Here is a 15,412-nt window from a genome sequence, read left to right on the forward strand (position 1 = left end):
ATAAAGCAGCTAAAATCAGGTGTAAAAGTAAAGCAGAGGATGAGCTGAATAAAGGACACTCAAGGCTGAATTGGAAAGAAATGAAGTCCATGGTGGGGATGCAGAACAAGGAGCAAAGATGAATGTGATGCTGAATCAGCAGAAGACTTGGACTCATTTGATTCCAGCTTTGATATCATTGATTTCAATGAAGAGCTTTGTGATTGTAGCAAAGGGCTGGTAGCTCTGAGAGTCCCACTGATGAGGTGTTTGTGTGGAAATCTCTTAGTGGGATCAAAGAGAGAAAAAGCCCTGGTCCTGATGCTGTGGGAGGGAAATGATTGAAGTGTGCTGTGAGGAACTGACTGGGAGATTTTCACACATTTTCCAGTCCTCCTTGGAACAACAGGAAGTTCCCAGCATATGGAAACAAAGGTTAAGTGTCCTATGGCACTCAGTGATGATGGTGCTGTGGCCCCACCACCTCCACCTCTTTGTAAAGGAACTAACTGTAATCTGAAGCTTCAAATGGAACTAAGACTTCTTCCACTAGGTGGCAGTGTCTGATGAGAAAGTGTTAGTGGAGCTGGCCTGGAGTCAGAAACAGGAAGATGCAGGATTTGGGCTGAAATGGGGAAAAGTGGTTAGCACTAGTGCCTGAAAGCAAGAAGGTTGTAGGTTGAAGCTTGTTGGCCTTTCTGTGGAGGTTGAATGTTCTCCCACAGTCCAATGAAATGCTGCTTAGGTTCATTGGTGCTTCTAAATTGGCTGTAGGTGTGGATGTGAGAGAGTGCTTCTCTGTCTCTCTCTGTTGGCCCTGTGATGGACTGCTCACCTGTGCAGGTGGACCACGCCTCTTGCCGTATGACAGCTAGGGCACAGGCTGCAGCCCTGTGAGCCTAAGCTGAATAAACAGTTAGCAAAAATGATTCACAGATGAATGTCAGAGTGTTGCTCCTTCTCTTTCCCATCATTCATGCTGGCAGTGGAGGAGATTTGGATGTTGGACTGTGTTTTGGATGATGTGTGTATGTTTGTGTTGGACTGCTGTCTGTAAAGCAAACGCACATTTTTCTTTGGATTTCAGTGTCAGACAGACTTCAAGGTGGAATGAAGAGTTTGAGAGTTTCACAGTGAACTATCCAGTGGAGGATTTTTCTTCTTCTTTAAAGGTTTGAAATGTGAACATTGTTCTGCTGCAGTCAATGGACTACCAGAGAAGAAGAAAACAGACTTTACCATGAAGATCCTCAGTGTGGATCAGTATAATATCAGCCTGATGTCTGCAGTTTAGTGTCAGCACAACTTTCACATCATATTCATCTCAGCACAACTAAAACATGCTGACTGACCTCAGAGTTTCAAGTCCACATCCTGGACTCTCCAGAAAACCACACAGATGCTTCACTCCTGAATCCTGCAGGTTTTTGTTCCAGCTCAGGTCCAGCTCTCTCAGATGGGAGGGGTTGGACTTCAGCGCTGCTGCCAGATAATCACAGCTGATCTCTGACAAACCACAGTCCATCAATCTGTATAAAGAATGAAAGATGTAAGTTTATTAGAGAAAGTGTGAGCTTGAAATCATTCAGTGTTTCATCATCTGTTCAGAGCTGAAGAAGGTTCAGAATGTAGAAGCTTAGAAATTGGAAACTCCAAACAGCTGAAGCCAACAGGAAGCAGCTTCAAACAAACACAACAAGAGAAGGTAGTAACCAGACAGATAGAAAAGAGTAAAGTGGTGGTGTTACAGCCTTTCTCCCCTCTGCTGCCGAGGCTGTTGGTCTCTCCCAAACTCAGCTACAGGACTTCCAAATGAATGAAAGCAGCAGAAGTGGCTTTACAAATGAAAGAGGAAGAGGAGAAGAAGAGGAGAGGGAGGCCACCCTGACCATCACTCCAGCTGAAAACATCACACTTCCATTAAAGTTGGTGAGACAATGTTGAGCAGGATGAGCTGCTGGCTAATCTGGAGGCTGTAGCTGCAGCTCACAGTCACAGTGGATTTCCACTCATGAAAAAGCTCTGGCTGCTTCATTTCTCATCTCATATCAGAGACTTTAATGCTTCACTGAAGCTGTACTGTGATGCTTCCATATCCCAGTGAGGCCTCCATAATGATTTCAGCTGTTCTGTACACACACTGTGTGCCCTGTATGGCTCGAAAGTCTCTGCAGCCTGTTTTTATCTGCTATCATCAGATCTTCATCATCCTCATTCACATCCCTCACACACTCTACAGCCTCATCAGCACTGACTTCATCTTCACTGACTGATGGAGCACAACATGAACCTGTGGAGGCTGAAACACTGTCCTGTCAAACATCTCCCCGTCACCACTCCCCTTCTGTCAGCCTTTAAATGAACCCTGCTCAAGTCTGTCACTTCTGTTTGGAGCCAAAAGGAAAAACTGTTGTTCAGTCGTTTGGAAAGACAACATTTCTGAAAGCACTCAAACTTCTTCACATTTGTCTTCAGACACATCCTGAACATTTAGGAACTAAAGAAAGGTTCAAACATCAATCAAAGACCTGAAATATAGAAAAAGTACAACAGCCGCCGTCAGTGAACTCACCTCAGAGTCTCCAGTCGACAGTTTGGACTCTCCAGTCCAGCACACAGAAGCTTCACACCTGAATCCTGCAGGTTGTAGTTTCTACTCATGTCCAGCTCTGTCAGATGGGAGGGGTTGGACTTCAGAGCTGAGGCCACAACTTCATAGTGAGTCTCTGAGAGTCCATACTGAGTCAGTCTGTGATGATAGAAAATATAAAATGTGTTATTATAAAAGCAGAAAATCTGCATTATAAACACAGACTGAATGTATATGAAGACAAAACAGAGTGAGGTCATAATCTGATGAATCTGCTCTTCACATCTGTGCTTCAGCTCCTCTTACTGTGTTTGACATGACACAATGATTGAGTCTCTCTCAGACCTGCAGACTTTTAATGCGAATCTTTGTTTGGCTTTAATCTGCAGATGAAGGAGGAAGATGGTGTCACATTTAGGCTTCCATAATGTCCACAGTCTGTCACTGAGATCTGAGCCAGAGTCAGAGTGAAGACACACATTTGGACTGTTTCCTGTTTTGAATCCAGAACATTTTGAATGAGTTCAGCTCAGTGAAGAGTTCCAGCTGGAAAGATGATCTCTGTTTGCTACCTGCTGTCAGGTACGACTGTTCACGTCCACACGCAGGAAAAACCTGCTGACTGTTACCAAACGGAGCAGAAATCTCATCACTGGACAATAATGATGAATGAACTCAGAGCTGCTGATATCAGATCTGATTTCAGGGGAACTAAACACAGAAATGATTGGCTCATTTTAGCTTTCTGAGCCATTATCTGCTGGTGTGTCGCTAGTTGGCAGAAAATGATTTGTATTCATGTTCAGGGCTTCAGTGTTTATGAGTCCAGATCCAGGTGACAGCAAGTCAAAATGATGTTACCTGTCTGTGTCCAGCAGCAGCCTGTATTCACTTTGAATATTGTTATAACCTGACATGGATCAGTTTGTCTTTGATTGGTTTGTAAATGTCACTGTTTCCATTGGACCTGAGTGACGTACAAAGACAGAGAGGGAGAGAAAGGAGAGAGAGGATGGAGACAGCAAAGAGAGAGCAAACACAAACAGGTGAGAGTGGACAGGTGACCAAGGTCAGCAACCAATCAGGGAGCTTCTGTTTGACCCACAGTCACTGATGATGACTGCACATAACCAAGGAGTGTGTTACTCTGATATCAAATATGGATCCTGCTCTTATAATAATGATCATCAGATAATATTATTGTGTTATTTTGTAGCTGAATACGATGTTTGTGTGATTATCAGTGAAAGAAGCAGTGAGGAGGATGGAGAGAGAGAGAGGACAGAGGGTGAAGTTTTTGTGTGTTTTTGTGGTCTTCTTTTGCGGCTCATTCAGTGAATTTTGGTCAGAGTGCGGTGAAACTTCATGTTTGGAATTGGTGATAGCTCTGGAAGAAAACCAGCCTATCTTTAGCCGGTTACATGAAGTCTGGAGAATTTCTGGTTCGCCTTGTTTGTTTAGCGGACTTGTGCGCATTTACATAACTGCTCATTTAATCACGGCTTGTTTTCGCTGAGTTTGGTGGTTGTAGAAATGGTTTATATGACATTTTATCTGAGATTCAGAGGTTTCTGTGGATACCACACATGTCTGGACTTATATTTCTCATCCCGTGTTATAACCGATTAAACGTGACCTCCTCCTTTTTGCTCCCGGTACCGGGGGCGTGGGGCTTAAAGCACTTGTTGCAGGCTGCTGAGTTTGCATCTTTTGCTGTGAAGTACAGCAAGACTTTTGACCGCTTCGCCTTGGGTATTTTTAATCTGTTGCTCTGCTCTAAACGAACGTACGTACCTGGGCCCGCCTACTATCTGTGTAAAGGTAAAATGGTTGGCTAGAATCCAAAGTGTATGGCATCTCAGTAAAAAAAAGCACCGAAATATGCGCTGCTTTTCGGTCTGGTTACTACCGTTTATGTCAGATGGCACCGGATACCGGTACCCATCCCTAGTTATTGAACAGGATTAATATCAGTGGAAACATGGTGGAAACAGCTGTGACTGCATGGATGTGACACACTTCAAATCTGTTCTCCACTCTTGGATTTGGGATCCATTAAGCTGCTGCTGAGTCTGTACAATAAAGGAATGGTGTGGAAGGTTGCAGCGTACGGACACAAACACTTTGTGGTTACAATCTGATTTTATTTTCAACATTAAACTACTAACCTACACTGATCAATGATGTTAATGATCACATCTGGACTCACCGAGCCTTTCTGCAGTTCCTCACAGCTGGAATCAGTCTCTGTCGTCCCCGCTCTGATGTGTTGTACTTCAGCAGGTCAAACTCATCCAGAACCTCCTCTGACATCTGCAGCATGAAGGCCAGAGCTGAGCACTGGATGTCAGAGAGTTTCTTCTTTGATCTGTTCTCTGACTTCAGGAACTCTTGGATCTCCTGATGTACTGAGAGGTGGTTCATCTCCATCAGACAGTGGAAGATGTTGATGCTTCTGTCAGGAGAGATTTCATCACTGTTGATCCACTTCAGGTTGTTGATGACTCTCTGGATGGTTCCTGGACTGATCTCTGTCTGACCCAGCAGACCTACTAAGAGTCTCTGGTTGGACTCCAGACAGAGGCCATGAAGGAAGCGAACAAACAGGTCCAGGTGGCCATTTTTACTCTGGAGGGATTTCTCTATGACTTTAGTCAAAAAGACATCAAGTGATTGGAGATCTTTGTTATCAAAAAATCTGGAAATCAACTGGATCGACAATTTTGGTTCAAGGAACTTCTTCAGCACCTCTGTCTTCCTGCTGGTGTGACAGTGGAACATGTAGACAGCAGCCAGAAACTCCTGAATGCTCAGATGAACAAAGCAGTAGACTGGTTTCTGGAAGATCACACACTCTCTTTTGAAGATCTCTGTACAAACTCCTGAGTACACCGAGGCCTCTGTCACATCCAGACCACACTGCTCCAGGTCTTCTTGGTAGAACATGATGTTTCCTTTCTCCAGATGTTCAAACGCCAACCTCCCCAGCTTCAGAAGAACTTTCCTGTCAGCCTCCGTCAGCTCCTGTGGACTCGTCTCATGTCCCTCATGGTACTTGATCTTCTTCCTCTTTGTCTGAACCAGCAGGAAGTGTGAGTACATGTCAGTCAGGGTCTTGGGCAGCTCTCCTCTCTGCTCTGTAGTCAACATGTGCTCCAGAACTGTAGCAGTGATCCAGCAGAAGACTGGGATACTACACATGATGTGGAGGCTCCTGGATGTCTTCATGTGGGAGATGATTCTGCTGGACAGCTCTTCATCACTGAATCTCCTCCTGAAGTACTCCTCCTTCTGGGCGTCAGTGAAGCCTCGTACTTCTGTTAGCCTGTCAACACATGTAGGAGGGATCTGATTGGCTGCTGCGGGTCGGGAAGTTATCCAGACGAGAGCCGAGGGAAGCAGATTCCCCTGGATGAGGTTTGTCAGCAGCTGGCTGACTGATGACTTCTGTGTGACATCAGACAGCAGCTTCCTGTTGGTGAAATCCAATGAAAGTCTGCTTTCATCCAGGCCGTCAAAGATGAACAAAAGCTGAGAGACAGCCAGCTTCTCTGCTGTGACCTCCTGTAATGTTGGATGGAAAACATGGAGCAGCTCCAGAAGACTGTACTGCTCATCTCTGATCAGGTTCAGCTCCCTGAATGAAAGCAGAACCACCACACTGACATGTTGGTTCTCCAAGCCCTCTGCCCAGTCCAGAGTGAACTTCTGCACTGAGAAGGTTTTTCCAACACCAGCCACGCCGTTGGTCAGAACCACTCTGATGGGTCTCTGTTGGTCAGGTAAGGCTTTAAAGATGTCCTGGCACCTGATTGGAGCGTCATGGAGGGCGTCCATCTTGGAAGCTGTCTCCAGCTGCCTCACCTCATGTTGGGTATGAACCTCTTCACTCTGTCCCTCTGTGATGTAGAGCTCAGTGTAGATCCTGTTGAGGAGGGTTCTACTTCCTGTTTCATCACTTCCTTCAGTCACACGTTCACATCTCCTCCTCAGACTGATCTTATGTTCATCTAAAACCTCCTGCTGACCAACATCTGCTGAAAGAAAGAAAAACAATGAGACTAAAGAGAAAGAAAACTCTTCAATGTCTGAACAACACAATAAGTCCAGTTTTCAGAAATGAGTCCATCAGCAGACAGATGTTCAGTCTTACTTTGTACACAGCTGCTCTGACTGGCTGTCTGCAGTCCAGCTCTGCTTCTGGATCTTTCTCCACACTGTGCAGAAGCTCTGATGGTGACACAGAAAAGTCAAAGTGGAGATACTTCTGTCCACCTTTGATTAGACTCATTATAAAAAGGAAAACAAAGTTTGAACACAGTCATGTTTCCAGTTCACTGACTTACATTTATTCCATGGACACTCACTCTAAGCTGAACCACAGCTACAACCCAACATTGTTGAGGCCTCATCTCCTCCTTTGCTGACTGTAGAGGTTAAATATGCAACAACCAACCAAATTCACACGGTGACCAAGTAAAGTAACCGTAGGAAAGGAGACATCATCCCGTTGATGGTGGGATTATTTGAAAGATTTGCTTTAGTCACGTCACCAAATGCAGTTGAACCACCCGTGGATCCATGTTTGACCATTCTACCACTCTGAGCTCTGCTTTTTAATCATTTTATTATTATCATCATTCATTTATTCATTCTTTGGAGGGGGGCTATTTCCTAATGCCGCCCTAATAAGCTGATGTTCAAGGGGAAATATAACAGAAACTCTTTCAGTGTTATTCATTAATAAATTAACAGATAAACTGTGAAGAAGAAAAAAACTGAGATTTAAAGGAGAGAGTGAGAAACTTGATCATCCATCCTCATAATACATGTTTATCAGTATCTGCTGTGACCATACTGCAGTAATAACTACAAGTCTACATTTCTGTGACTGTTGATCAATCACAGCAGGAATCTGAGCTCATCTCTGCACACAGAGCAGCTTCAGCTCTGGGATAAACTGCTCGCTTCACGTCCTTCTCAGCTCACAGACACTCATCCTGATATTTTCCTTTAACATTTGATGGTATAATTCATCTGAGTTTACACTTTATCTGCATAAATACAGAAAAACATACCCAAACACCAGAAACCATCAGTTTCACCATGTAGAATATATTGTTGTTTCCTTGCTTTTACTTCAGAGAAAAACTCTGATTTGGATTTTCTCTGTTCTCTTTGCCACAGCCCATCCCAGCAGCAGCTGAAGCAGCTGACTGTCACAACACTGAATAACACTTTAGGAGGAATTTCAGAGGTCAGTAAAGCTCCAGTTTCAACATCAGTTAATTAATCATAGTTCATCATAAATGTTAACCTGGCTGGCACACATGTTAATGTTAGCCATGTAAATATTAGCAGTTAGCTGAGGCCACAAGAAGAAGAGGCCCTAGAAGAACAATGGATGATAAGATTAGATTTTCAAGACTAGGCAGAGACGTGTTTTCCTTTACTGTCTCTTACAGAGGAGGGAGCAGATGCCAGACGAGGTCACGGAGGTACGGGGAGGATTCGCAGCAGACAGCAAGACTGCCACGTCCATGCGAGAGAGCGATGGCTACGATAATCTCTGTTTTTTTCTCCCTATATAATGTTGTACAGCCCATGTGAGGGTTATCCTCTCTGTGAACCAGATGCTTGATTTCACACAGAGGTCCACCAACTGAATTTGATCAGTTATGGAACGATTTACCTCGACAGGCTCTTTCACTCGCTGCTTTTAAACCTCCTTTAAAACACACTTTTACTCCCTGACCTTTGACCCAGTGTGACATGTTGACTCACTACCTCAGACAGCTTAAAAATAGTCTTTTTGTTTTTTGGTGCTGCCTAAAAGAACCGTGAAATATCTGTCCTATATACTGTTATGTTCATATATTTTTGTACTACATCAGGAAACTCAAAAACATAGTTTGTAATATTTTAATCCTTATTTTTAAAACTGTTTTTGTCATTTTTCTTCTCCCATTGCATCAAAAATCATTATTTACACTGAATAAATGAGTCAGCAGCTCTCTTACATTGTTGCTGCAGGTTCAATACTGAACTTTGGAGGTGTTTCTCTGGACCAGTCACTCCTCACAGACACACAGTTGGATGCTACAGATCCTGCTCCATCTTCTTCCTCCATCTTCTTGATGTCGGGGTGGAGTTAGTCTGAGAGGCAAACACACACACTCAGAGGTGCTGTTGTACTGGAAGCATCACACTGACGGGTTTCTAAAGTTCTCATTGATCATTTCATGGAGTTTCTGTGGTAAACACTGTCCTGTGACGTATGTGTTATGGTGAGGGTCATGAGGGCTAACCAGCCCCACTCCTTACTCCTCATATTTCAGCCTGAAGCACAATAACAGCCTAAACCTAACCAGGAGGCTGTAACCTCAAAGGGACTTCATGGTTAGAAATAAAGGTTCAATGAAATGAAGCAGATCATAAAAACATGAGTTCCAACTTTAAAAGAAGCATCCACACGATGACGGCACAGCAGAGGAGCACTTTCTCTAACACACTGATTCAGTTCCACTGACACAAGGACACACACACAAGCCTTTATAAGAAACAACACAATCATCTGCGCTTGACTTGTCAATCCAAGTCCTTAGCCCATGAGCCCGCGGTATCAGACCACAGATATTCCCTTACTTTGAAAAAATAAAGCCAGTTTTCAGAACAGACCTGATGTTTATGCGACAGCCTGTTTACCAATATAATCAATATCTGCCCACTGAATACATTGCAAAGTATTCACTGGGCAGCACGTAGTATGTAGATCATTGAAGGAAGAAAGTAATGAATTTGTGCACAAAGCAGATGGAACAGTGTGTGTGAGCCACAGAGAGGTGTGAAAGACAAACATCCAAACTCAGCCTGCAGTTCTGTTCTGTGATTCTACATTTGACTATCCATTGAGTTTGGTGTGTACTTCTGCTTTGTTCAGATGCAGGAGGTAGAGCTGGTCACCTACTGATCGGAAGGTTGATGGTTCGATCCCAGGCTCCTCCAACCTGTGTGTCAAGTATCTTAGGCAAGATACTAACCCCAACTTGCTCTCTGATGGATCCATCGGAGTGTGAATGCACTTAGAAAACACTGAGTACAGATAAAGTTCTCGTGAGAATGGGTGTGATTGGGTGAATGTGACATGTTTTATAGAGCGCTTTGAGTACTCCGGGAGAGTAGAAAAGCGCTATATAAGAATCAGTCCATTTACCATGAAACACCCGGCGACGTATAGCATTTTGTAAAAGCCGAGAAATGCACCGTATCTGATAGCTTGCTGCGAGAGCTCACACCGAGCACATCTACTGCTGGTGTGGTGCCTGTTATCAGACCCGGAGTTAGCAACATCCCCCAAGAACCCGAAGAGGAGAGTCCTGGCCCCTAGCCCTGCCAGTGTAGCAGAAATGTTGACGGATGATGATGGCGGCAGCAGCCGTTCTTCTCTGGGTGAGTAGCTTAATGTTGTTCGTGTGTAATTCACATTGAGTAGGCTAACCATGTTATTACATTAATGTAATGTGGCAGGATGAATGTTATCCCCCGGTCCAACCCACTTTCAGCCTGGCACATTAGGGGGCGCTGGTATAAATAGTGGCCATTTGAGTGTCCCTGGGTCGCTTGCCTGTGATCTCCTTTTTGGTCACCTGACTTCCCTTTGGTGTGGTAGAGATCATTTGCGGGTTACTCTTCTGAAGCCTCCATCGCGGCTGGTCGTAGCTATAGAAGCCTCCTCTGAGCTATTCTGCTTACGTTCTATGACACGGCTTACTTGGTACGTAATCAACTTTTGTTACGCTCTCTGCCTTCTATTGTTCTTTTATAGTAATTATTTATTATGCTTCGCAGGAAGTGTGGGCCTTAGTTTTGCGCCAAGCTACGCGAACTGAAGTGCTGCTGCTTTGCCTTGCTGTGCTTTTACCGTCTGTTCCCATTGCGAGATTGCTTTCCCTGCTGCTGTCAGCTTTTACAGTGGACGTCGGCGTGGACAACGGCCATATGCATGCCGGTTATCGGAGTCAGCTGGCGTGCATATTGATTGACTGTTAACTTTTCGTCGTGTGGACGGCAAGTTGGAGCAGTACGGCGATTCCGTTTGCTCCAGATTTTAGAGTTTTATCCAGATTGTATGTTGTTTTATTGTTTTTGATTTGTAGTTTGGATTTTTGTTACACCACTGGTGGGAGGCCCTTTTTCTAGCTGTAGATCACCAGTGTGGTCCTGCAGTTGGGTTATCCCCCGGTTAGTTTGTTGTAATATATTAAAATTTTCTTTGTTTCTTTTATTCACATGCGGAGTGCCAACGTGGAGGAGACTAGGGTAAATGGTAAATGGACTGGTTCTTATATAGCGCTTTTCCACTCTTCTGAGCACTCAAAGCGCTTTACACAACTTGTGCATTCACCCATTCACACAACTGACATTCACCCACATTCATACTCCGATGAATGCATCGGAGAGCAATTTCGGGTTAGTATCTTGCCCAAGGATATTTGGCATGCAGACTAGGGGAAGCCGGGAATCGAACCACCAACCTTCCGATCAGTAGATGACCTGCTCTACCACCTGAGCTACAGCCACCCAGGGTGCCTTGGTGGTGGGATCCCTTGAGTGTACACACCTGCCACACACCACCTGTTTAGTTTATTAGTGTGAGTGTGTGTGATAGTGTGCTGCACTTGTGTTTTGGGTGTGTTTTCTTTCTTTAGTTTGTGTGTGGCATCCCTGCCCCTCCACTGGTAAGCCTCAGCTCTGAATACCTTTTTAAGCATATTTGTACTTGAATATTTATGATTGTGCTTTTATATGGTGTTTTAAATAATTATTAATAAATTGTCAATTTGTTTATCATTGAACCTCATCTCTGGACTGAGTATAGCGAACCTAAGTGCCTTTCTGGTGATTTAGTGTTGCTTTCAGTATTCTCTGGGTGAAATTCCCAGGGTGGCGTTGTCTTTTTAAAACTGCAAAGAGTATTCACTTTACTTCTACCTCGTCCTGCCACAGTAAGGTGAACAACCAAAAACCGTCGTAGTTACATGCGGCTGTCTTCTTGTTTGATAGAGTGATACCATATATGTCCTATAGCTGCAGAAAAAGCTAACATTGTTATCTTTTTCCAAAAAAACCAACTAAACATGAGAGGTTTTAGGACAAAGTTTGTGTTCTCCATTCTTTAAGCACTGATTCGAGCACTGATTAAGCACAGGCACCGTTTCAAAAGTACCGGTTGGGCACCGGTATCGGATAAAACCTAAACGATACCCATCCCTACTCCTAACATGCCTCCTTCCTCCTCTTCCTTTTCTTTCAGCCATCAATAGCATGACAGTCTTATTCATTATGATCCACGCATTTTATTTGGTAAACCTTTAGTTCAGAAGGCCCTTACTAATGCAACACTCCCCATTTACCCAGGCTGGCACTTGGAGTACACTGGCTTGTGGCCCCTTGTGCCAGCATTAGTGCTTTCATCCTTTCTGCTGCTCACAATTCACCGATCACACTTTGACTATTACCATTAAAACAAGAGTCAGATAATTTAGCAACAGAGCTACGATACTTTAAATGTTAAAGTTTCATGATTCACGTGTGGATGTTGCTTAAGAAAAGCATGATGTATAAAGTATAAGTGTTTCTGACCAGTTGTTCATGTTCCTTCATTTTTCCCTGAAATCTATCAAATACTGTCCAACAGACTGATGGCACAGCAGTGCAGAGGCTGCAGAGGCTGCAGAACCTGCGTCTGCATCGGAGAGCAACATGGGGTTAGTATCTTACCCAAGGACATCATGCAGACTGGCATTAAACCACCAACCTTCTGGTTAGCAGGTGACCTGCTCGACCACCTGAGTTCCAGCCACCTTATCAAAGTGACCAATCACATTAGAATCCTGTCCTGCTTTGGGCTCCGCCTCCAAACCATCCAAAGCGGGTTTATTTGCACCATGTATGCAGGTAAACTCAAACATCCATTCAGCTGCTTCAGAAGGAAAATGTCAGCTTGTGGTTTCAGTCACAGGAAACTCACAGGTTAGAGTCCAGCCAGAGGGCTTCTGTTGTTTATCTGTAAAGTCTTTACATGTACAGAAATAAATAATTATGTGGACACATCTGGATCATCAGCAAACATGAAACCAGGTGACCACCAGGACCAAGGTGACTGCTGACACAGAGTTCATACTCTAACTGCTAGCTGCTCTGCTAGCTAAGTTAACTGACGTTAAAGGTCAGAGTAAAGAAATGACGTGATGCTGCTGGGAGTGACACCACAGACTAGCAGCATTTAGTTACTCAGCATATAATGCAGTTAATCTGAAATCTCTTTTTCTCTCTGAAACAAAGTGACAGCAGACTGAGTCAAAGACAGAAACCTTATTTAAACACCAAATATTCACCGGCTTCACTTCCTGATCCAGGATTCAAAGAGGACGTTGCACTTACTCAGCTTCTTCCCATGAACGTCTTCCCTCTGCAGCTCTGCTGTCTGGACCAGGTCTGTGTAGAAACAGAGACAATCTTCTGCTTCATCAGTCCTCTGTGTCTGCAGGCTGAAGTCACATTAAACACTTCACACCAGCAAAGAGTCTGAAGCTCAAAGGTCAAAGGTCAGCTGCTGCACCTTGTGTGATATTGTTTGATCAATAATTAACCTGCAGCAGGTTTCTGCTCCAACTCCAACACACTGAACAACCCTGAGAACAAATCAGAGGATGTGGGTGTGTCTGCAAGCTTCAATAGTATTAAACACCTCACACCAGCAATGAGTCTGAAGCTCGCAGGTCAAAGGTCAAAGGTCAGCTGCCACACTGTATATAATATTTCAATATGTATACAACCTGACTGTGGGCGTGTGTGCAGCTATAAACAGTTTAAACATTAAACACTGAACCATAAAAGAAGCTTAAGCTGCAGCTCACAGGTCAAAGCTCAGCTGCTGCAGCCAGTTATGACTTTACATAAATCATCATGTTTTCCCTCTCAGCACTTGGGCTGTTTTGACTCAGCTACACTATGGCAAATGGCCAATGGTTCCACAGCTGTTCTTGTTCACAGCATCATCCAGTTAGAGAGGAAACTGTATAATGCAATGATGATGTTCCAGCGTCATGCAGCAGTTGTTGCTCCTCCTCCACATGCTTACCTGCCACAGTTTAACTCCGCCTCTCAAACAGTCATGTCACCTGATCTGCATGTTTTGTTGTACGATGACATCATCTTGACGTTGACGAGGAGGGCGAGAAAAACTAGTTTTGTCCTGCAGATGGCGATCTTGCACCGTGTTCAGAGAGCCGACACTTTGATGATGCTGGTCTACTCAACTGAGGTCGTGACACACACACATGAGTTAGATTTATTTATAGGAAAGAGGTTAGTCATGTCTGGTTGAAACTGCAAAATTGTCTCGGTAAAAGAGGAACCGTTCCTTGTTGTCTCGGCAAAAAAGAGGAACAATTTACTTTAAGACAAAAACAGAAAGGTAGACAGGAAAGTGCCGGCCATGAAAATAGAAGATGATCTTCTTTCGAACTGTGTTAAAAGTCATTGTGGTGTTGATCTGATCTATGTATAAAATGTATCTGTGACGTTAAAGGGGCGTCAGTAAATTTAAGCCCTGACGGTATAAAAATCTGTGTATGCTTTGAGTAAGTTGAAGATCAATTGCTGTCTGCGTACAGAGCTGTTCTTCCCACACGTGTGTATTCATTAAAACCATTGTTTGACCAAGATCTTCTGGACCATGGGTGTTTGTACTCTCCTTCCTCAATTTTTGAACCTTAACAATGTATAATGTAATTTAACATGTTGATAATGGTTGTAGTGGGCTTGTAATGTAAATGTGTTCTGATTAAATGTGACATTAATGGTGATGCTGCATAAACCTGATAAAACAGTTCTATTAGTGGGTCTGTGTGATCAGCATCAGTGGGTGAAGGTGAGGCCTTGACTAGTAGAACGTCATGTTGGTGTTTGACAACACATGAGCCAACATCAGACTCCGAGCGCTACGATGCTCAAGATCAGAAGATCCAGTGTGACATCATCGTTACCTGGCAACAGCAGCCCTCAGCCCATCTGACTTTATTGGAGGATATTTACACCAGCAACACTGTTTAGTTTGATATGACGGATTAACAACATGCTGTGATATCCAGTTCATCTGTAATAGATACTGGATCTAATCAGTCAGCAGATATTTGATCACCTTATTTATAACTATACTAGAAACAAACACAACTGTGTTGGTGATTCATGCAAACTTGCATATCAGCCTTTTAAGGTTTTGTAGTATTGAGAACAAAGAGGTTGTGTTAGGGCTGAAAAGCCCGACTTGTTCTCCTCTGCAGGTCATCAAATGCATCACAGAAGTTTGTATTTGCAGAAGCCTGTATATGTTTGATGGCTTTATTATTCTCTGTTCAAAGACAATAAATGTGGAAAATGTCTCATGTAGTATCAACGTCATTTAAAAATGACTGCAAACATTTAGAGAACATGTGCTGCTGTTTGTCCTACATGTCCAACACTGAACTAACCCTGAAAACGTGATGGCAGCTGGCAGATTGGAGTTCACATGAAATATCGACTGCATGAAGACTGGAAAATATAGATGATAAAAATATGCAGCCAAACATTTGTGGACATGGATAAACTCTCTGATCCAAAAAGCAGGAAGTGACACAGCTAGAAAATGAAAGTGTGTAACAGCTGAAGTCAAATGTAATGCAGAGTTGAATCTGCACTTGGATCCATCTGTGAAAGGTCCACATGTAGGGATCACATGAGTCATGATGTTTGTCAGTCCAGCTTGAAAACTCCATCTACTGTGGGCTACATATACTG

At 43.7% G+C, this 15,412-nt stretch overlaps 2 protein-coding genes across 3 annotated transcripts in view; both read right to left on the reverse strand.

Moving 5' to 3' along the window:
- The window catches only part of LOC112432493 (NACHT, LRR and PYD domains-containing protein 12-like), a 773,783-nt gene that overhangs the window by 582,524 nt on the left and 175,847 nt on the right, over positions 1-15,412 (reverse strand). Inside the window, exon 16 of one of the 2 annotated variants that reach the window (XM_076882533.1) lies at positions 1,260-1,508. The exons of the other annotated variant lie outside the window; for it this stretch is intronic. Within the exon in view, the coding sequence (XP_076738648.1) occupies positions 1,313-1,508 (196 nt within the window). The 3' untranslated portion in view covers positions 1,260-1,312. Of the gene's footprint in view, positions 1-1,259; positions 1,509-15,412 lie in introns of those variants that run through there. 2 annotated transcript variants of the gene reach the window in all.
- LOC143416887 (protein NLRC3-like) overlaps positions 1-15,412 on the reverse strand; it is a 203,368-nt gene that overhangs the window by 142,936 nt on the left and 45,020 nt on the right. The gene's annotated exons all lie outside the window — the stretch shown is intronic.

The sequence above is a fragment of the Maylandia zebra genome, linkage group LG3 (assembly GCF_041146795.1).
Source record: "Maylandia zebra isolate NMK-2024a linkage group LG3, Mzebra_GT3a, whole genome shotgun sequence".
Classification (NCBI taxonomy): Eukaryota; Metazoa; Chordata; class Actinopteri; order Cichliformes; family Cichlidae; genus Maylandia; species Maylandia zebra.